The 24283-nt window shown below is 41.2% G+C and overlaps 1 protein-coding gene across 1 annotated transcript in view; it reads left to right on the forward strand.

Annotated features, from left to right (window-relative positions):
• The window catches only part of LOC140281591 (dachshund homolog 2-like), an 89077-nt gene that overhangs the window by 37272 nt on the left and 27522 nt on the right, over nt 1-24283 (forward strand). The window contains exon 2 of the mRNA XM_072376077.1: nt 15550-15665. Within this exon, the coding sequence (XP_072232178.1) occupies nt 15550-15665 (116 nt within the window). The remainder of the gene's footprint in view (nt 1-15549; nt 15666-24283) is intronic.

Below are 24283 nucleotides of genomic sequence, written 5' to 3' on the forward strand. Positions count from 1 at the left end.
AAAGAACAATGGAGGAAGAGAGTGGCATAAATGATGGCCGGTGAAAGAGAGAGAAGGGAGGAAAATGGAGGGAGAGGGACGGATGAAAGATGACAGGCGTGGGAGGCAGCGGCTGAACGAGGTAGACAGACATGGGAAGACGGTGAGAGAGAGATAAAAGATGTGAGGTGGAGGAAAGAGCAGCAGAAGAGAGAGATAGAGAGTGAAGGAGGGGTGTGAAAAAAGAAAGAGAGATGACAAGACGATGAAGAGGAGGAGGAGGAGGAGAAGGAGAGGTGAGCGTCCTTGCACTGTCAGAGGCGATCGATGGCACATCATTTACATTACACTGACTTAACTGCAGAGAGGGATAGAGATGGAGGGAGGGAGGGAGTAAGCGAGAGGAGAAAGAGATTGATAGAGAGGAGCAAGAGGGAGGAGAGGACAGGTAGAAGAAAAGAAGGTAGAGGACTAAGAGACGGTCGGGGGCAAGCCATGAAGAGTCAGAGGGGGAGAAAATTAACTACAGTTGAGGAAAGATGAAGGGATGGTAGAAAAACAGGAAAGACATTTATCTGATGAAGGTTTGAGCCAGTCTTTCTCCTCGTGTGCTCTTTTGCTTCTTCTCTCCCTTCACTGAATCACCTATTCTTTGCTGCTGTGTCCTTCTCTTCATCTTTCCTTAAATGTTGATCTTAGTGAAACCATTCACGCTAAAAGGTTAGCAATGCTATTCGCACTACAAAAATCTATTACGACCCTTCTCTGAGCTAAATGGTAGTGACGGCATTCCGACGAAGTTTTAAACTCATTGACTGTGTCTACAGATTGCAGGTCTGACAAGTACAGCAAATACGAAGTGCTTTAAACCTGCATTTTCTCTAATGGCCAGTAGGGGGCAACATCTGTGGTTACAAAAAGAAGTCCAATGGGATGGAGCTCTATGTGAAAATGGCCGTTCCTCTCACTTAGTCAGTTTTTTTTATGAGTTTCTGATCATGGCTGCTACACCATAAAGTATGGTGTTAATTTTTTAAATGATGAAGATACAACAAGGTATACTTTGTGACTGGGTCTTTGTTCTCATTCAACGCTTGCTCATGATGTCTGGTTTCCAAAAAGGAAGATGGTCGCAATCAAATTGTTTGAGTAGAAGCTTCAAAATGGCAGTGTACAAACCAGTGAGTGACGTCAAGATACGGGCAGAATATTTCCGATGATCACTGTGGCATCGCTCACAACTTCTGAAATGTCATCTTACCCGACAAAAACGACAATGCAATCGAAGCGGTGGAATGAATCCTATACTTTGTTCTCGGTTTGCTGCAGCAAAGAAACAAATTTAGTCTCAGAAACTGATGATAGCAGGAAGGAATAAAAATGCTGAGTTAACAGGAAGAGTTTTGCAACTCTTTTTCCAAATAGGAGCCAACAAAATCATAACGATGCACAAAGGCGAGCTAACCTGTAACGGACTCAGAGTGTCGGTCACTTAGGTTACCAACCATTTAAAAGCACTTAGTGGTCTTTATCCTGTCAGATCTTTCACTGGGATTATTCGCTATTCAATTAGTAGGCCAAAGTGTCACTAAGTTTAGTTTCAGCACAAGATGCCTGGAACCCCAACTGAGGTAGTTCAAAATAAAGTATCAGTATCTGTTGTGTGGTACTGCCTACAATGGAAAACCAAATGTAACTTTGCCACAGTAACAGAAAAGCCATAAGTATTAGTTTTCAATAGAGCAGGGAAAGTGTGTTTGTCATCCGATAATATTGCACGGTCAGAAATAAATATAATCTAACATGAATATAATCTCACGTTCTCCTTTTAAGTGAGCAGTTCCAGTATTGCCAAGAGTATATCAAACTGGACCAATAGCATCCTGAAATACACCGGGGATGGAGATAGTTCTTTCGTCAACTGGTAAAACTATTCGTGCCATTCACTGGATGGACCCAGTATTTAATATTTCCGTTTTCTTTCAGTTAGCGAATTGAGACGATCAAAGAAATCACCCTCTTTACCTGAAGACTTTTGCCTCGTGTTGCAAATATCCGCAACAGGTAGGTTTTGACTTTTTTTTTTTTCTACAATCAGCTTTCTGTCTGTAAGAAAAACAGACAGACTTAAAACCTTAAATAACGAGTGGACAGGAACAGAAGCAAAAAGAAAAGCAAAAAAAAAAAAAAAACGATCCTGAACTGGTCCTCAACTTAACTGCTGCGATCCTAAGTTACTAAATCACATATTCATAATATGTAACTTGATATATAAAGTAACTTTTTAACTTGTATTTCCAGCTCCTCGGTCCTGTGTTGGGGCAGTTGGTCCTGCTGTTCATGCATATCAGTTCACTGAATAAACCTCGTTCTTTGGCTGAAAAGCTGGAAAACAAAAGGGATAAAACCACAGTCGAGACTGCTCTGTTTATTTTGTTTCTTTTAAAGACCGAGATCTACGGGCTGCTTGAAAGGGTGTTAGATTTGTCAGTTTCCGCTTTAGTTCCGTTTGTTTTGGACTGAAAGTCTGCTGGTTTGCTGCGACACACAGTGGTTTGCTAAAATTGTAAGTTGTTTCTTTAACCCGATGCATCCTTGAGTGTCTGCTCTGGGGACGCTGATGTTTAGCTAAAGCCAACTCGGCTAACATTGACTGATTCACAGACTCGTGTTTGCATTTGAAACTGTTGTGTAATATTCTGTTCCACCTGTGAAAACACAGACCACGACGTCATTAACTGTACTGCATTAAGAAAAACTTGCTTTTGTCTTTGACTCTTGGTGGGTGTGAAATAGTCAAATAAAGTGGATTGAACCAGAGCAAAGTGCACAGTGGTCACAAGGAACTTTTCTCCACATTAGATGTGTTCATTATTCTATTATTTTTATTGCAAAAACATCAGGAAGGAAGAAAGAGCTTTGTGTGATTAATAAAAATCTTAATTTTGATCTTAGCAAAGGAGAACATTTGACTCCAACTCAATCCTTATAACAATCCCTTTATCTCCTCTTTAATCCTCCCTAATTCTCTCTGTTCCTCCCTCCCTCCCTCCCTTGCTCTTACCATATGTGACATTCCTTCTCAATGTGGCGCATTGAAAACTTCCTGTTGTTATAGTTTGTTATGGAGCACTTCAAAGAGCCGGGGATAAGGCGAGAAGGAGGAGGAGGGAGGAGAAGGACAGAGAAAAAAGAGGGGAGGGAGAGAACATGGAGTCTGTTATAGTTTTACCTCTTAAATGTTAACATGTGAGAGCACCGTGTATGCCTGTATGAATTATCCCAGTCTCTGTTTGTGTATGTGTGTGTGTTTGCTCACATGCCGAGGAAGTAAGGTAATGACTCTTAAAGCCATCACACACTCACACTCACGCAGACATGCAGACACACGTTAGCCCATCGACCTGTATAACTTGTCTCGTCAGCGATTGTGTGTCACTCTGTGTGTGTGTGTGTGTGTGTGTGTGTGAGTGTGCGTATGCGGTGTTTAATATTTAATGGCTGCTGGTTAAAAATGCAGGAGTGTTTTTGTCTCTTGTCCCACTGCACACCTGTTCCTCTTCAGAGAGAGGGAGAAAGGGAGGGAGACAGATGGATGGATAGATGGATGGATAAAAATAGAGAATGTATAGGTAAAGGGATGGATAATGTATAGATAAATGATAGCGTGTCCTGAGATGAATAAATGGTTAGATGAGGATCAATGGACAGGAGGTGTACAGTGCTCGTGGAAAATCTTTCAGACCCACCCAGTGTCACATTAGACTTTTTCTTATAAAATGGACATACCAGGACAAAGCAAAAACAGATTGTTGGAATGCGTTGTCAGTTTGTTAAGTATTCAAACCCTTTACTTAGCATTCTGATGGACCTGCAACCTGTCCAGGGTGAACCCTGCCTCCTGCTCAATGACATCAAGGATATGCTCCACCTCCCTCTTCTCTTAACCTCATACAGAACTGAGCGTAAAGGAAATGGGTGGATGGAGGGGTCCTTATCTTAGTACTTAAAGGCAGGATTCACTTGTAGTCATTTCAGGCATCAACAGTCATGCTTCTCATTTCCTTTGAATGGGGTGACATCTTCCCTTGGCAAATTGAACTCAGGATCCATCGCTTCATTTTAGTAGCGCAACTTAATATGGAAGATTGAGAATAGCTCAACTTTTCAAGTGGCAATGCTGCCACCAGCCAATCAAATTGCTTGAATGATAACATGTCAGATCTCATGACTGATTGTCGCTACAATTCCCAATGTCATGCCCACCCACTGTTAAGTGTTAACTCATTGTGTCTGTGCAAACCTTGCCTAAAGAGTTAAATCACTTTTTGTAATGGATGGACATTTCTGTCATTCCTCTTGGCAGAAAACATCCAAGGTCAACCAAACTGGATGTGGAATTGGCTAGTTTTAGGTCGTTCTGCTTAACAGGGAACAGGTCCAAGCGCTGGCGGAGTCGCTGTAGGACTTTCAGTTTTCTTTCAGTCACTTTTGTGTTTTCTGGGTGATCTGCTTTCTCTCGTTGTTTTGTTGAAATGCAAACCCTCATCCCAGCTTGAAACCTGGAACACTCTGAAACAGGTTCTCTCTCAGCACTTTTCTACATTTTTCTGCATTCATCTGTCCCTCTATCCTCACTACTCTCCCTGTCACAAGAAACTCTTCCCACAGAATAGTGTTGCCACCACCGTGTTTGACTGTGGGGATGGCATTGATGATTTAGTGCTTAGCATCTTGTTTTCATCCACACATGCTTATAGCCAGATAGTTGAGTCTTCACTTTCATGAGATGAAAAGATTTAGTTTGTCATGGTCCAATAGTCCACCAGGTGCCTTTTGTTAATCTCTCAGCAGGATGTCTTTTCATGAAGGATGACATCTGTCTGACCATAAAGACCTGATCGGTGGAGTGGTGAATGGTATTGGCTCGTTGGTTATAGGTTAAGCAAAGACCCTTTGTCCTGGGTCACTCAGTTTGGCAACTGTGAAGTTTGTTGTTTCTGTCCTTCCAAAAATCTGTGTGTGGACACATCCCGTCTTGCTGGCTTAAGTTCTTGGCTTTATGGCTTAAGTTTTATTCCAACAAAGACCACATAATGATCTCATATTTGATTTGTGTGTGTAGTGGGTTATCTAAGTTCTCTTTTAACATAACAGACTAAAGATGAAACAACTAAAATGTGAAGAGAATTGATGAACAGACATATATATATATATATATATATATATATATATATATATATATATATATATATATATATATGATGGATAAGTGATGGTAGAAAAATAAAAGATAAAAAAGGCAGGAGAGATCTGCTAAATGAAGGGATGGATAGACACTAGTACGAGAAAGGAAGACTGTATCGAGTTACAATTTAAGTAGATGTGAGAAAATAAAGGGTGGAAGACAGGAAGTGGAACGATGAATAGTAACTAAGCAGTAATAGATAAATAGACGGAAAGGAGAAGAGAGAGAAAGGTGTCACCAGTTAATCAATACACTTTCTCTGTTTCTCTCCATTCTGTGTTTTAAGGTGATTTTTTCTCCTTTATTATTCTCGCTCTACTTCCCTTATCAATCAATACTTATTATTGCTTACCTCACCCTACCTCTGTCTCTCTGTCTTTCTTTATTTCCCACCTCTCCCTCTCCGCTCTCAATGTTGAAAAGAAAGACAGAAAAAGGGAGAGAAGGAAACACACACACAATGAAGTCATTCATCTGTCCAATCAAAGAGGCGGAAGCCCAGAGGAAAGTAAACATCCATCTCTCTCTTCTCTCTTTCTCGTGAGTCCGTGAGCGTCCATGATTATGATGCCTCTCCGTGTGAGTGTGTGTGTGTGGACAGACGTATATCCCATTTCTCTGGTGTCTCTTTAAAAAGAATAGATTGTTCTTCTGCGACAAACAAAGAGTAAAGACACACAGGGAGGGAGGATGTAAGGCAGTGGCAGAATTTATGATGGTTGAGAGATGTGGGTAGACAGAACAGGAGTGTGGGAGAGTAGAAGGAAGAAGAGACAGATAGACATAGGGAAAAGGAATAAATGTCCATAAAACAGCGATTCTGATTGAGGAAAAAGAAGGTAATCAATAGGCAGACGGTGTGACATGATTTGACCTCAAGGTGGGGGAGGACAAAAATGAGAGAGGTAATAAAAGGAAGACAAAAGAGATGGATGGATGGATGGATGGATGGACAGATAAAAAGAGAGCCAAAAGCAGAGCAGAAAGTATTAAAATGTTGTTATATATATATATATATATATATATATATATATATAGGTGTGTGTTAAACGACACTTAGAATATCAGAAACAGCACAGGTTTGCTAAACATGGAACAACCCATGACATGACATGAACCAAAATATTGAGTAGATGGATGCATAAAAATACATTCTCATCACATTAAATACATTTATTCTTTGTTAAATCTCATATCAACAAATTTGCAACTTTAAACGAGAGCTGTTACACACAAATGTAATGTAAAAGTTAATGTAAAAGAGAACCCACGGATATTAGGATCAGCACTATGTTAGCCTAAACAAGCTAATGCTACCTTTTATGTTTTTTTTGTCAACTCTGTGAGTGTGTAGCATTGCACAAGCGTTGTGATTCACAAACGATTACTTTATCGATGGGGGAACAAGGGTGGGATACGGTTTAACGTTTGAACTGATACGTGGAATTCAGCACCAGTACCCAGGGCCATCAGAAATAATACAGTCCTTAGAAATGATTAGTTTGAACGGGTGTTCTTTAGGTTAGCTGTGTTGCCTGGCTAGCTTTATATTTCAAATCACAAATACTGTAGCAAGTTTTGTCATCAAGTTTTAGATCCATGTTCGACATTGCATCTGAATTCTGGCCCCAACTGTGTTGGACTCGAACTTCAGGCATGATTGAGTTTGAGTCTGTTTCTCTCTAACATATATTTTCTTACTCAGATGAGCTCCAAAACAACCAAAACTTGGCAAACACTGATTAAACTTGAATCTGCGATCGATAAATTTGGTCAGCATCCTTTTTAGTACGGAGCTCAGCACCCAAACTTATAGGAACTGAACATTATCACAGCATGCTGGTAATATAAAGTTGACTTCACCCGTAACTGTCTTTACAGGTTTGGTTGCCAGCCTTCAAACTGCTTAGGTAACTTTAAGGTGCTCCCTGCTCTTCCTCAAATCCGGTTTGACACAGTCTACACTGGCTTTTTCTTGTCTTATCCCCGATCACTCAACTCAAAGGCCCGGTATTTCTCAGCATCCTTATTGCTGTACTTACTGCAGCCATTCCACCATCTGTTATTATATTGTATCTCCCATTCCATGGCATCTATGCTACCATGAAAAAAATTAACACGGTCACAATTTGATGCTTCTTGTAATCAGTGGCGGTCTAGAACCCAAACAGTGGACCAATGATTCAGAGGATGATCACTGTCTGAGAGCACAGCCTGAGCCTGATTCAAACAGGCCTTACTGTTTTGTAACAGTTCCAGGTTCGATCCCCACCTGGGGCCTTTCTGTGTGGAGTTTGCATGGGGTCTCTCCGGGTACTCCGGCTTCCTCCCACCAACCAAAAACATGCATGTTATAACCTGACATTGGTGACTCTAAAAAAATGTCCTTAGGAGTGAGTGTGAGGGTGCATAGTTGCTTGTCTCTGTGTGGCCCTGTGATGGACTGGCAACCTGTCCAGGGTGTACCCCGCCTCTCGCCCGATGACCGCTGGGATAGGCTCCAGACCCCCTGCAACCCGACCGACGGATTAAGCAGGTATAGAAAATGGATGGATGGAAGATGAAGGGAAACTAAAGTAAAACACAGTATGAACACAGTGCTAAGCTCCAAAACAGCCAGTATGGGGGAAAAAATAGGACCAAAAATAGAAGGTTCGTGACATGGAGCTTAAATAACTGCTCGGTTAATAAAAACATGTGTTAGATAAGTTGCAAAATATTAACTGTGCACATTTAACTGCTTGTCATGCAATTTCTTCAACCCGCAGGTACAGCATGAATAACCTTTTTAATGCTTTCATTTAGCCAAATCACGGACCTTGGTTAATTATTGAAGACATAAGCAATGACTTGCAGCATGAGACATAACATGTTGACTTTATTAGCATCTAATCAAAAGCACAGTTTTTCTCTGAACTGAATCCTGACTCAGGATTTGGACCCCAGTCACCATTTGAAATGTCCTGCGCTTCAAAAAAAGGAAGAAATTAAAGAAACTCAAAGAGCAAAGAAAATGATTCCCAAGATGAGGATTGAAACAGAAAAACAACAGTTGAGGAAGAGGAGGAGGGATGTCAAAAAGAAAGAGAACAGCGGGTAACAGATAAGCACCCTGATGAACAGATGAAAGAAATGAAGGAGTGAAAGATGAAAGATTTTAGCTTTTAGAGGGTTGACCCCTCGCTCTACCCAACGTATTGACAGCATCAGGCTTTGATAAACTATGCTGTGTGTTTGTGCGTGTTTGGTGTGTGTGACCTCTGCACGCTCTGAGATAAATCAATCTGTCAAACGCGTTTGCGAGTCTGTGCTTATTCACCGCCATGCCCGTTTGTGTGTGTGTATACGTGTGCGTGCGTGCGTGTGTGTGCATGACTGACCCTGACCGGCCATCAGAGCCAATGACGGAGTATTGATCAAGGCTCCGTCACCATAGAGACGGCCATTTGGATAGACGGGCGAGGGGGCGCATGTGTCAAAGTGGGAAGACTTACTTCAAGGTGGCGCATCAGATCGACTGTGTGTGTGTGTGTGTGTGTGTGAAATGTCAGCTCTGTGTTTTCCATTCATGGCATGTTTTGTTTTTTCTTGGCCAATTTAAAAAGGTCATAAATACACATAAATACACATAAAGACATCAGCAGCAAACATTTCAAAGTTGTAGTGTGTCTCATTTTAATTAACATCACAACATTAGGTCCATGATAACATCGCGCCCATGATTTATGAGAGCTTGCGATGTTTTTCATGTCTCAGGCCATCTGTACTTAGACTGTACTTAAGAAATCAATTATTGATATTTTGGAACAGAAATGCACTGCACCTGCTAAAGCTTCAATGTGGAGAAAAGTCAGAGTTTTATCAGCTTTATCGAGATGAACAGTTTTTCGATTAAGATCAAGAACTGGTGAACCTGTAATGTTGCTAATGACCCTCAAACATGTGCACGCTGCATCAAATCTAGTTCAGATTTACTAAGAAGTCTGTGTATGGTCTAAATTGTGTCATTCCGTCTATAATAATATATATTTTGATCAAAGGCCTTTTTAGAAATGCAAAACTAAACAAAGGCTTGACACTTCTGTAGAAAGTTCGATTGATTTCAGCAGATGAGGTTGGTGCCCGTTCAACAGGTAGTCGACCATCAACTGTGAATAGTATCTGACTCATAGTGAACGTTTTGTGGGATTTAATCTAAGAATGAGTTCCGGTTAAAACCTGCGATTGGGCCGATGCTTTTATGTAGGTTCTGGTGCGTTTTTATCTCGCATACAAGAAGACATTTTTATGTCTCTGTCCCACAACGTGAAATAAACAAGACAAAGGAAACGAGCTGCCACTTCGGTGTGCACGTGTGAACGGGGGCATGTACAAACGTGGCTTACCTGACTCCTAGGTTGTGTTTCACTGAAGAAATGCGAACCGGTGGATTATAAATGGATTTGTTCCTCTTTAAAAGTTTGACTGCAGTCGAGGTTAAGGGTGAACAAATGAATGTAGGTCAATGGACTGCCTGAGAAGTGTGTGTGTAGGTGTGTGTAGCCAGACTTCAACATACTGCGTGCAACTGTGGATACGTGTGTGTGTGTAGAATGTGAGTGAATATGCCTCCTGTTTTTTAGGTGGAAGCTTCTATGTGCATTGTGTGTGTGTGTGTGTGTGACCTGTTCTTTGTTCCTGTGCTCGGTGCAGTAAGGAGAGTGGACCGTTGACTAGGATTAATGCCCAACATATGGCAACCCTACGGGACACACACACACACGCACACACACCGATACACACTGCAGTCATTACTCTGAACAAAGAACTGTAAGGCTAATGAGAAGGCAATATCATGTGTCCTTTGCACACACACACGGCATGAATTCATGTGGATACACACCTTAATGTTGCTTACACATGGATGGATGCAGATGAACACACACACACACACACACCTGGTACTGTAACATGTATCTATTGTGTGTTGGCAGCAGCTGAAGGGTAGCAAAGGGTTGTTGATGGAAAGGCTTTGAGGACTGAATGCAAACACCTGTGTGCGCATGTGTGAGTTTAAAACATGGAGAGTCGTGTGTTTGTTGCAAAGACGTGTGTATCTGTGTGTGAATGTGAATGAGGGAGGAAGAGGTGAAGTAGAGTTCAGAGGAAAAGTGAAGGTTCATGTTTTCATTTCTTCATGCTCCTCTGCCTTTCTCTCTTTCTGTGTGAGTGTGTGTGTTTTTCTCACATACAGATCACACCCAAAAACATTTGCAGTCGTTTTCTCTTCACATCTTTTAGCACACACATACACCCCCATCCCGCCCCCCCACACTCCTCCACTCTCAGCGGGATCAGACCGATTTATTCAACATGTTCCTGAAAAGTCCGACATTCTGTCTGATCTGTTCTAGCACCGTAGTAAATGGATCTTCCCTAAGCCCCGCCCTCTCTAGTAACTGTTGCTACACTTGAAAAACTTCCATGCTCGAACTCCACGTTAGCAGTTTGCATTGACTGAATTTCCACCTAAATGTAGGGCAAATTAAAACTGTACTTTATGGAAATCTCCAAAAGTATTGTGGATGAGTCAAAGGTTTAAAGGTTGCGAATGTTTTCTTTAAATATTCTCTGTTCTTTACTTAACATACTATAAATAAACTTGGTGATCATTTTGCCATTGACCATCAAGGTTTACTTAAAAAAGCACATTCAAAACAACTGTTTCTGACCAAAGTGCTGTACATTAAAATAAATTATTAAAGGACCAACAACATCAAGAGCTTTAAAACTATTAGAACAAATAAAGCAATGCAATAATGAAACAAAAGCTCTCATATAGATTTAAAGGTCAAGGAATTAATCGATGTTTTAAGATGAAACTTAACAACAGGAAGCGTTGAAGCCCATTTGTCATGTTAGGGACATTTGGTTCCATAATTTCAGGGCTACGACAGCAAAGGCCCGAGCTCATTAACTGCCTTATAAGTCAATATTAAAACCTTAAAATCAGTCCTAAAATGTACAGGGAGCCAGTGAATGGAAGCAAGTTCTGAGGAGATATGCTTACATGTTTGCTTTGAAAGCAGTGACAAGAAGAGGTTGGCTAACTAAATCAAGTTTTTAACTTTGTTAGCATGTCCATATTATTTTGTTTCTGTCTACTGTTATCACAGAGGTGATTGTGCATCTAGCAGCAGGGCTTATTCTGATTTGTTTGCCAGAGCCAAGCTTCTGAGAAGAGATGACGAGGCAGTAAAGCTGTACCAACTGGCGAAAAAGATGGATGGAATTTTTTCCTTATTCCAAGGAGATCACGGACTTTGCCAAGTGCAGACGAAGATCATGAATCCAGGCCAGAAAAAAGGTGGACTGCAGTCCTGCGAGTCCTAAAGTCTCTGCAGTGCTAATTTTGTGCCTCAAAATGCAAAACTCTGATGCCACGTCAAAAGACTTCAGATAATTTGTGTGCACATAATGTTCCATTGTAGAAACACTGGGCTTCTCTGAGCACTCACTCAACTGGACAAGACTAAGCATTTGTTGCAAAGAACATCAGCACGTCCGCATATTTGACATAGAATTTTGATTCCATAAATGGTGTCCAAGCTAACTCTACGATCAGTTTTACAACCGTTCCGGGCTAAGCTAGCTTTCCTGCATATCTGATTTCTTTTAAATGACCCAGCTTGAAAAGTATAATTAGTTGTGAACATTTTCGCTTGAGCTAAGTGACACTGATGTTAGCTGCTGACAGTGACACAGAAATGAGCAGAAATAAACCAACCAACATCACAACAAACAAAAATATCAAGGTTTTTTTGTGATATTTTAAGATTTTAACAGGCAGAATCACAATAAAAATCTTAATAAGAAAAATAATTTGTTTGACGTTAAAAAAAAAATACAATTTTAAGCAGTGTTTCTAAAATGTACATCTTTTAAACCTTTGCTAGCTTCTCATCTTGCTATTTTTTTGCCATAATTGAGAATTAACAGACATTATTTCATTGTTTTATTTGTGGAAAAAGACATTTTTTCATCTCTAACCCTAAGATGATTAAAAAAAAAAAAAAAGTGGTAAGAAAAAGTTGTTATATTAGCTTTAGCCAACCTAACTTATAGCACAATCTCTTTTGCTGGGAGAGCATATTTTGTCTTTGTTAATATTTTCTTTGAGTTTATTTAAATTTGTTAAAAAGACATTTAAGAACAATGAATGAAAACATTATCGTAAAGCATTCTGATGGTTAAAACTGACATCAAAATGTAAGATTCTGGTCCTGTGGTTAATGAATTTGGCTTTTTTGAACAGTAAATGCAAGTATAAAGACAAAGTGTAGACTGACTCGCACAGCATGCTGTGGGTTTACTGAAGTTGTTTAAGAGCACGTTTGACCTGACAGCACCACATTCACAGCTGGTATTATATCGGAAATATGAGTTTTGGTCCAAAGTAAAATGGCTTACAATCAGCTCAACTGATAAATCTATTTTTAAACAATCATTACAGCGTGTTCAGTTTTTAGTAAACTTAAATATAATGTCCGTGTTGTATGTATTTCAGTTTTATGCCCTTATTTAACCTACTGAATATATATTTTGAGTTTGCTCTATTCATTTCTGCTCTCATGCAGTGACACTGTGGTGTTTGTCATATACAGGTTTTATTTTTTCTCTCTCTAGGTGTAAATGACTTTGGACGGCCATCTGTTACTTAGCCACCCTGCAGAGAGTTGGCCTGCATGCGCACCTCCTGAGTGTGTGTGGGTGTGTGTACCTTCCTTTATGTTAAATTGCATGTGTGCAGTTACTGTATTCTTGTGTTTGAGTGTGGTTATTTATGCCTACGTGCACATGCATAATAGAGTAGGCTGTGTGTGTGTGTGTGTGAGGCAAAACTGGGGGGTAAGAGAGATGCTTGAGTGTGTTGAGTGTTTATTCAGCTTCACTTGCACATGTAGAACATGTAATCCTGTGTTTGTCTGTGTAAGGAGGATGCTGTTTAATACAAGTGTTGACATATTTAGCCTCACTAGAAGCTAATGTCTCCTCATCTGTCCGATTCTCTCAATGAATAAATTATTATTCAAGATATTTCGGAAGCAACTGCCTCAAATCTGATGTTATAGCTTTACTTTTTATCCTTTCTTTAATTCCCATCCCACTGCTTCTTTGTAGGAGAAAGCTGAAAGGAAGTACTTTATAGTCTTACACTGGCGCACTTGTCTCTCAGTTTCTAAACCAGGACGATTTCTCGAAAAACTAAGCTTTCACAAACAAAACAAACCAAAAAGATCTGTACTTTACTTGAAATTAGCTAAATGATGAGCCAACAGAATGAGGAAATTAGATTTTTTTTAAAAACAAGTCAAATCTTCCAACCCGAGAGACGCCTAAAGAAATCTTGAAAATGGTGACCAGACTAATGGCGAGTACGTCTTTCCTGTTACAATCAATGTATTTTAGAATTATTTTCAGTTACAAAAAATCTTTGTAATGTTGGTATTTGTAGTTTTAAGCATCAACCAACGTGAAACCAGTAACGCTATTTCAGTTATAAGTTTGTATATCGTATTAAGATGATTAAGGACCAAAGTGCTTGATGCAAATTAAATGCTTTTACATAGCAAATGTCCTGGAAAGAAGACATATGTTGTCAGCCAAAAAAAAAGAGCACGTTTCCATGATTCGAAAGATTCCATCTTGCATAGTTTTCCATTTTTGCATTGTTGTTCGCCTGATGATCTGACAGCAGCTCAACGTGTCGATGCATGACGGTTACTGCCTTTTTAATAAGTGATGTTATGACCAATGTTTATTTAATTGCTATTGTCATTGTTTTCAGTGCTTTAAACGGTCTTCTTTAGAGGGACTTTTTGCTTTAAAAATCTCTGCTATTGATTTAGTTTAACTTAGTTATTTACTTTTCTATTTTTTCCTGCCTATATGCAGCATTTTCACATTGTTTCACAAGGTTTTGAACTTTCAGGTTGTCAGTCAGCTGCCAAATACTCTGAATTAGAATATTTGATAATATTAATATAGTAATATATAATATTAATATTTATTTAAAAATAAATGAATAAATCGTCTTTGCATTTACATTATATACGATCAGCCCAGGACTCAGTCTAATAAGGTCCATGTAACCTGAGCTGCTTCTGTGTTATTTCCTTTATCCTTATTACAAACCTGTGGTGTAAAGTGTTACTATTTATGACATCAAGGTCTAAAAGTAGAAACATTTTAAATCCTTTATTCATTAGACTAAATTTAGGTTTTTATCATGAAGGAACTGAATGCAGAATACTAATCGAGCCCTTGCTGTAGTGAAGCTGGGATGTGTTGGATTTCTGCTGGTTGTAGTACTTAAAGGTGAGAAAAATATGCTCGTCGAGTCACTCCCCAGTGATGCTGACCGAGAACGATCAATTACATGTCACCCCAGTGTTTTTAAAAAAACATTTTTGGACCAATAAGGTGCAACTTCACCCCCGTCCGTCAGCCAGTGAAAAGTCTCAGAAGCTGCCGTTTACTCTCAGTTTGTGATTTGATTACGTCTGACTGAGCTGCTGTGTCCGCTGGAGCATCCAGCTGTTAGCGTCCGACTGCCGAGGTGACGCTCGACCGACGGAACACCACGCGAGTTTTATCCATTTCTGAGCCCAAGAGGCTCACAACCGGTAAAATAAGCCTCAAGTGTTTTAAGGAAGAAGAAAACCCAGAAAACACACTTTATAGCAGTATATCAAATGTAATGCTCATGTTATAACAGCCAGACATAAATTTACATGTTAAAAATGTTTAGTTTTTATTAGTTCCTAAAGAAAAACATTGTTTTTTTCAGCTGAATTAAGTAAAATCGTCAACATCTAAGAAAATGCACGATTAGTTAGTTAAAAGTTTAAGCCTTACAGACAACTGTAAATACGAGTACATTTAGATTTGAGAATCTCCAAAATAACTCTGCTTGTTCTGTATGTATTTGTATATTTTCATGCAGTGTAAGCCGTACCAAATGATTTAATGCTGCCTCCTTTACATCGTTCAAAGATTTTCTGTTAATCTTTCTGCTACCGGAGAGCTTTTCACATCCAGCAGGATATTTCAGATTTATGATGGAAATGAATTTTAAAAAAAAGGTGCCTCTAAATTAATTTCATCCTTAAACAAGGGAAAGACTGAAAATGAACCCGGCTCCGAGTGCATTTCAGTTGTTGCAGTTGTCGAGGATGATAAGTGGAAGACTTGTACCGTGGCCTTGTTTCCCTGCTCGGCTCTGAAAATCTGATTTTGAGTTGGGGTAATTCATCTGGCTTTCTGTGTCTCTACCCCTCCAGCTCTCGTCCGGGCCGTCCTCCCAAGCGTTGCTCTGGTGCCGGGATCCAAGAAAGCCCCAGGCTGCTGCACCCGGGGCTCCCCGGCCTGCTGTCCCCCAACCTGCTGTCCCACACCGGTGAGACACACCAACAATCTTCTCATTTTTACTCCACTCATTTTGCTTTAACTGGTGCTCTCTTTAAAATCCTGATTTAGTTTTTAGACGCAGCTCTGACGGACTTCTTTAGTAAAGCACCATGCAGTGGCAGGAGATTAATGGTAGAAACGTGGTTATAGAGCCGCAAAGTCTATATAGAAGGGAGTAATGGTGGATAGATGGGTTGACCCTCGCTATTCATTTCCATAAGTATTGGGTTCATGGGTCAGAGCTGCAGATTTTTTTTAATAATGCCAGGTTTAAAAGTTAGTCTACTTCAGCCAATGACTGTTAGATGAGGATTTATTTCTGCCTTTGCATTTGACTGTCAGTTGGGAGTTAGCAACAGCTGCTAGAGGAGCACACAAAAAGCTTTTGATGAAACATGTTTTCCAATGAAGATGATCAATAATACTGATCAAATTCTGGTTTGAAGCTGTCTGCCTCTAATATAAGTCATTAATATCTGAGCATGTATCGAGTGGTCTGGTGAAGTGCTTGTCTGTCTTTTAACGTTTTGTCCCATTTTCAAGTGTTCCTTTTTATTTCAAACTATTCAAAGATAGCAAAACCGTCTTTAGGCCAAAAGTTTGAAGCAGTGAGCTTCTTGAAAAATCCTCTCTCGAGCTTCAGTTTCTTCGGCGCAGTCGTGAGATCCAGACTGGTGTCAAAAGTCAGTCGGACAGGGAGATTGGGCTTGATAAGTGGAGGTTTTTGGTTTTTTCTTCCACTCCACGAATAAAACAGCTTTTGTGTCGATCTGAACTTATAGTGAGAGCTGCCATCACTCCTCGTTTGGGGAAAAAAACTCTGTATCTTCCCCTTTAGTTTAATCCCTTTATTTCCTCTTCTCTTTCCACCTCTTTTCTCCTTTTTGTGTGTCAAACCACGGCCCCCAATATTCTGTTTCCTCATTCCTTCTTCCCACCCTGCGTCGTTTCATCCATCAAGCTTCCATCCTTTCTTCTGCCTCCTTTCATCCCTTTATCACTTCACGTCTGCTTCGTGTCACCCTCACTTTCTTATTTCACTGCCGTTTCCTGTCACTCTCCATCTTCTGATTCACTCCATTTATCTCTCTTTTTTTCTAGTCTCATCTTTCTTTATACTTCTTTCTGTCCATCCCTCTGTTCACATCCTTCTCCTTTAAGGAAAACAGATTTTTGTTTTCTCTCTTGTTGCCACAAAATGTGAAAATGGAGGGACCAAAGAAATACAAGCGAGCGACGAAGGGAAGGAAGTCGCCAGTTGATCATAATGAAACCTAAAAACAACCGCAAAGTACTGAGCCAACGGCGGTGGGAGGGAAGGGAAAGTGAAACGGAGAGATGGACCAAGCAAGACACTACAAGTGCGACAACAGGGGGATGAGGAATGGAAAAATGGAGGAGTGGATGAAGGGAAGAAGGAAAAGGCGCAAAAGGAAGAAAACAAAGATGAGAGAAAGAGGGCGAAGGAGTGCAGATTGCACGGTGGTGTGATGAATGACACGTCTCTGGGGTCCCACTCCTCCATCTGTCCATCCCTCCTCCTTCACTCCTCATGTCCCTCCTCTCTTCCATTCCTCCTTAGCTCGTCTTCCTCTCTTCTTTCTGCTCTTCATTATTCCTTCCTTCCTGTTCCTTTTTTCTTTCCTTTCTGTGTCTTAGCTCATCTCTATTATTTCTATCCTCCATTTGTCCTCATTTCTTCTCCTGCTCATCTTCTTTCCCTCTCCCCACCTTGTCATTCCTCCTTTCCTTCCTTCTTTCTTTACCTTATTTTGTCCATTATTTCATCCTCCTTTAACATCTCCTTTTCAGTCTTCCTCCCCTTTTTCTTCTTCATTTAATCATTTTCCTTCATTTGTCATCCTTTTTTCCTCCCACTTTCTTTTTTAAATCATCTTGCTAACTACTCCCTTCTTCCCAAAGTACTCCTGTTTCCTTTCCTCCTTTCCTAACTTGCTCCTCTCCTTCATTTGAACTTTTACTCCTTCGTCCATGCTTTCCTCAATTTTCCTCACGTCGTTTTCATCTCCTCTTACATTCTCTTCTCCTCCCCTTTTTAATTTTCTTTGCCTCCTTGACTGAGTCCTTCTATCCTGTCTTAATCCTTTTTTTCATGCCGTCTATCCCCCTTTTTTGCAGTTCATCTCTTCTTCCACACCTGTTTTTTTTCCCTTTTCTTTACTACAAATTCCCACTCTTTCCCCGTACTTCTTCTACTTCATCTGCCTCTTTCATCCCCCTTGCCTTCTTGACTGTCTCCTTCTCTCCACCTTCTGTCCTTCTCACCTCCCTTGTTTTTCCCACTTTCGTCTCAACTTCTCTTTCCATCTCGGTTGATCTCATCTTTCTTCACCCTCTCAGTGCTGCCCATCCTTCCTTCTGTCCTTCCTACTCTCCTATCTTATTTTTGTGAACCTCTCCAAACTTTCTCTCATTCGTATCAGCACCTTACTGTTCATCATCTCTCCTCCATCTTCTCACCTCTCTAATAATTTTTCCAGTCATTTTGCCAGTTTATTTTCCTCTCCATCCCTCCCTCCTTCCATTCCCTTGACAGTGACTGTTGGCCTCCTTCTCCCTCCCTTCCTCTCCAGGATAAATAAAACATGCTTGTGTTTAGTGACATATGGACACAGCTCACTGTGGCATACTAATGACACACACACATACCTGATATGTGTGTGTGTTTGTTGAACATTAGTGGAACCCAGAGAAAACATTTGCTCACTTATGATCGCTCATTAGCTCTCTCACACACACACACACACACACACACAACATGCATAACACACACTCGCTTACACACACTTGGCAGTCGTCGGATGTCGCAATCCGCCTCAGTCACACACACGCAGAGTTGGTCGTCTTAGCGGCCCTGCGTCCATGGAGACGCCACGTTGCCGGGGGAGACGAGCTGTTGTTTACGACCTTGCGGGCGCCACAGCGATGGGGGGTCATCGGCCAATCACAGATGGGCATTTATCACACTGGTAGAAAAACACGGAGTGAGTGATTTTTTTTTTGTGAGAAGATGGCAAAGGACATGAGATGATGACGAGAGAGACTACAACGAAAGAAGATGAGGATGAGGAGGACGGAGGAGGGGAGAGACGATACGTGGGAGAAAGTTGAGTTAAAGATGGCAAAAGAGAGACAAAGATGAAAAGATGGAGTGAAGATGCAAGGATGAACAAGTAGGGAAAGTAGCTGGAGAAAAAACAGCAAAAATGGAAGAAGAAAAATGGGATAAAGACAGAGGGGGGGGTGAGGAGACTTAAACAACAGCAAGCGAGTGATATCAGTTTAATTGGCCTCATCCTCCTTCACAAAGACGCTGTGATGATAAGCGTGGGAGCGTGTTTATGTGTGTGTGGTAACCTATGCAGGGTGCTGCGGCACTCATTTGACTTGTTAATTCACCTCAAAAACAGCTCAATGGTTCGCCTTGTCTTCTAACACACACACACACACACACACTTCATGTAAACACACACAGCCTCAGAGACACACCGAAGCTACATAAACTCACATTTTGAAGTGATAAACATAAACACATCTGGCTCCTGAGCCTGCACACACACACACACACACACACACTTTGAAATGCACTCTGTATGGGTTACAGATGAAGTGTTTTCAATCTTGTCCTGAGGAGAACACACTCATCTGAGGACCCTCGTGTGCACCTGCAGACACCGAGCGGAGACAGAGATGAAGAGGGAGGGAGGAAGGCTGAAGAGGACCAAAGTGGCATTAAGTCTTTTTCATCTTTCTCCTCCTCCCGCATCACGTTGTTCCGCTTTCTCTACCCAAAGACCGAAGTGGGAACATTTAGCTGCCGTCACCCCCCCACTGGTTTGGTTTGCTATTAAGGGAATATTCTATTGTCAACACGTAAAATTTTTTAAACATTACATTACTTTATTTCCTTTTAAATTTTCTGTGGGAAAAACACCCGTTCACTTCAAGATTAAACCTTTTAGGTGGATGATACTGATCATCTAAATACAATGCATGTTTCTGCGGGGAAAACCGCGGTTCCTGGCATTCTTGTAGAATTTACTTTGATACTTTTGCTCAGTCTCCTCCAAGAGGATTGCTCCTCCATTGCTCAACCTGCAACCTTTGTCACCCAAATAATCCACCTCAACCACAGGCCTGCACTGGGTAGCAGGCTTAGCGAGATAACAGAAGGTTCAACAGCTGCTTTTCTTCTTACTGGGGTGTATCACCATTACAGATCACGTTGGGATGCCTAACCTGAGTCAAGATAAGACTTCAGCACATGTAAAAGCGCCACCTCCTGACCAATCAATTAAATTACGACATTGTTCCGTTGTCGGAGAGAGTTTCTCTACCTCTGGCTAGATTAAAAGACAGACTGTGCTGAGATGGGGAGATATGTCAGCATAAGGGAGTGCTTTTATAGCCTAGGAAAAAGAAACGGATTGCTCTAAAAGTTTGTTCCTCCTGACTTTTAAAGATATGGTGGTAAAATCATCCCTGTAGGTTCGTATCCCAGAGTTCTTACACCTTTCCTATTTCAAGACGTCCTACTTTTTCAGACCACTTTTGATGTCTGAACACAAATATTTACTGTAGATGTTTCTTAAATTATTTTGAAAATACAGGGATGACTACTCAGGTTACGTTCTGACGATGCATCCCATCATCGTTTCCAAATATTTGCGAGAAGATTGTAGCTCATAGAGAGGAGTTATGACCAAACCTCTATCTTCCATCTTTACCAGGCTGTGAGAACGACGCTGAACTGGATTACGCGGTTATAGAAACTGGATGAATGGGTGGATGTTTGGAGCTGCCCTACTGGCAGCCTTCTGCAGCAGCTCCAAACATATCACATATACTGTTGGTACATATAATCTTTGAATAATAATTCTAATGGGCTTTTTTTCTGTGAAAACGGAAGTCGAGAGTATTCCGAAACTGCTTTGGATACTATGCCGCTGGAATGGTTTCTTCTGGTAATTCTAGCACCTTTTAACATCTGTTATGATGCAGAAAAGTTGTCTGCACGTGGGAGTCGCTGCTGAGCTTATCAAAGCCCAAGTAAAGACCTGAAATTTAGATGGTGATGGAAGAAATTCAAACCATTTCTTCCATTGGTTATAATGGAAAATGTGAGATTTCTGGCACATGAAATGGATGTGCTTGGAGCCCTGAAAAGAAGGCAGCAAGAACATTGGGAATGCAGTATTTCTTTTTTTTTTTTTACTTTGATTTGGCTGCAGGAATGACTGTCACCATACAGGTAGAAAGAGACTGCAGACAGAGAGGTAACAGTGAAGGAGGAGGATTACAGAGCTTGTTCACAACAGATGGTGTAATCCTGGAAATGTTGCTGAGGGAGCGTCTCTCCACCACAGATGTTGAACTGTTGGCTCTGAGTTTATAGCTCTTTCTGCTGCACTTCAACTTCACAAAAGTCTGTGGACTGATTATTATTTTTGTTTTATTTCATTATTCATCCATAAGAATAATTTATACTGAAGCAATAGGATTTCCCTTTGTGGATTCATGAAATTAATTGAATTGAGCTGAACTGAACAAAATGAAAAGGCAACAGAACCCTAAATCGCTGAGAGAAACACGAGCAGTCAACGCTTAACAGGGAGAAGACTCCTGAACACGGCCATGTTAAACATCTTACATCTTAACCAGTAGACTAAACTGGATGATCACTCAAGGGCAAAGCTTCCTGAGACTTCATTTGAAATTTTAAAACAGGTCAAGTTTTACAATGTATTTACTTTCCCAGCCTCCCTAGTGCCCTAAAGCAGAAGCGAGGGAGGCTGGCCCTGTGATGAGTCAGCCACCGTTAGGCATTAGCCCTCCTGAAAGTTTCAATTGGAAATAAGAAAAGCCTTTAATTGGACACAGTCAGTAACTACCTCTTAGTTAATTTGTGAGTCATCAACAGGAAATCTGATACCATAGGGATATTTGTCACTTTGACTTTATTCCTAAGCAGATGGAAAAGTTTATATGGATTCTGATGACCTGATGGAATACCTCGAGACTTCTAGCTGAGCTGTTTACGCATTCAGAAACATCTTAAAGTCAAGGACAGCACAAAATAGCAGGAGGAATAGCACCAAATGGCCATCTCAAAATGGCTGCAAATGGCCGTCTTGGACCGTCGGTGCGAGCTAAAGATGGGCGACTTAAGTGCCTGAGCACTGAGCTGAAATCCGTTTGACTCAGCACAACAGCAATCGACTGCATTTGTAAGTCGGCACTCCGGAGTGCTCGCAGGAAGAAAAGAAAGCAAAACAACAACAACAAAAAAAGAAGCCGTAAACAGTGTGTTTCTAAATTCAGAACACAAAGAGCAATTTCTCCGTTTCCCTGTTTGTTTTATTCAAAGTGTCACTCCATCGCTGAGAGCGCGTTCAGAGCACTCCTTCAGAGATGTAGGTGCAATTAAATATTTACCACCGCAGCCAAATGGGGTGGGTTTTCACGCGAGCTCGGGGGGGGGGGTTCTTGAAAATCACCCAAAGGCCTCCTACAACAAACTCAAAGCTTTTTTTTTTTTTTTGAGTCCATTCGGAACCGAGGCACACAAGGAGAGCACCATCTGATCTTGCCTACCATGTGGTGGTTGGTTTTACTGAGACGGGAGAAGAAGAAGGTTCTTGTTTTGGCCAGGCAGTGAAACTCGTAGAATGTGTCTTTACTGCTTGCATGAAAAGTCACAAATCATGGAGTGTTACGTCAAAACAAAAGTATTTTCAGTCGGGCTTAACAAGTTTACCCTCATCACCTCATCATTGATAATAACCTCCTGGTTTCTTAGTTCAGATGATCATGTGACACTGAAGATTCACTGTTTTTCTGTTTACCCCCCCCTCCCCTCTCTTTTCCTTTCCTCTGTCCGTCCTTCAGAAAGCATTATGATGCACGGGAAGGGAAAACGAGATGGGTAAATGAGGTGCAGACGACCCACATGGGAACGCTGAGCCTCACACACTCACAGGCACACGGATAAAATGTATATTCTGCAACGTGAGCGCACGCACGCACGCACGCAAACGTACGCGAGCTCTATATGGTGCATGTGTCTTTGAAGCAGTCTGTCAATCAATCACACACTAATTCCCAAGGTTCCGTGGTCGCCATTAGCGACGGGGGTCGATGCTCGGTAACCGTGGACACAGCGGACAGTCATTGATCCGAGAAGGAAAGAGGGGCAGAGCAGTGTGTGTGTGTGTGCGCGCTTGGTAGTCATGATGGAGAACAGTATTGTGGCTCTGTCCTCACTATTGATCGACTTCTGGTTGCACTGAGGCGAAGCGGGCATTCTGACTCTGTCCAAACGTGTGTGTGTGTGTGTGTCTGTGTGTGTACACAATCGAGCATACGCGTGTGTCCACCTATGTGTATTTCCTGTATCTCTACATGCAACTTTGTGCGTTAGTGTGTGTCAAGGTGTTCTTCAGTAGAGCAATCAATGTATGGCCCCCGTTCTGACCCCACAGAGAAACTCCATTTTCCATTTAACCCCCCTTCTCTATTTTCTCTGTTCCTAAATGTTCATTCTTAAGCTCGAAAGGCTTCTGCGAACATCCCCACTCAACTTTTGCAAGAGCAGGATTAAAGATGTGAAATAGTAGAGGAGCAATTTCAACCATTGCTTTTGCTTTTTGTCCAACCTGCACTGTCGCTCAGCTAAATCTGGGCTAAAGCATCTGTACAACTATTAGTAAGCTGCTACTAAAGGTTATTTGTCAGTTGATAATTTGATGTATGGAAATGTTCGATTTACACCGATATGTGAAAAGTAAAATAACAAAAAAAAAACGTCTTTGTAATGGTTGGAATATTTGGTACAACTGAAATGAATTGTTAATAGATTTGCTGTTTAGGCTCTATTTGCAGGGCCTCTCTGATAAGAAGTATTAACATCATTTGGGAAACTTATCCGTCATCTGTATGATTCTGTGTCTGAAAGGAAATGTAGCCAGGGCCTAAAATAAGATATTTTATTCACAATTTAACAAAGTTCATTTGGCCCTTTTTAAAAGTGATTTAGGGTTCCCAATCAGTCCTCCTGATTTTCAAGTTCTCCTGACAGCAGAACTCTGTCGATAAATCATTTAAGTTGCGTGTAAAATTGCTCTGAAATAGAGTTATTTAGCGACAACAGCCTCGGTCAGGAAGCAGCTGCTCCGCAGGGAAGGAGAATTTTTATCTGCTGCCACAGAAACAGGAGACAACCCGTCTTTCACCTCATCTAGCCTCACCTGCACCTCGAGGCCTTTGTATCCACAGCTCAACCATGGTAACCCTCCAAGCAAACAGTGACCAGCCTGTCAGGCTCCAAGTCTCCGTCATGGTGTGTGCAGAACACCTGTGTGCCGGGTAGTTGGAAGCAAACAGTTAGTATGAAACTGAGAGGAAACCAAAACATGGCCGTCATGCTAGGAGGCGGTCGCTCTGGTGGCCCAGGCCCCAACAATGCCCCCCCTTAAGTGAATGTCAATCAGAAATCTCTGTGTATGCTTGAGAGAGAGGTGCTGAAACAGCTGCAGGAACTCGTCTTGTATAGAGAGGTGAGGATGCAGGATGGAACTGATTTCATGG

This window comes from Leuresthes tenuis, unplaced genomic scaffold (genome assembly GCF_036924035.1).
Source record: "Leuresthes tenuis unplaced genomic scaffold, fLeuTen1.0.hap1 SCAF_22, whole genome shotgun sequence".
Taxonomy (NCBI): domain Eukaryota; kingdom Metazoa; phylum Chordata; class Actinopteri; order Atheriniformes; family Atherinopsidae; genus Leuresthes; species Leuresthes tenuis.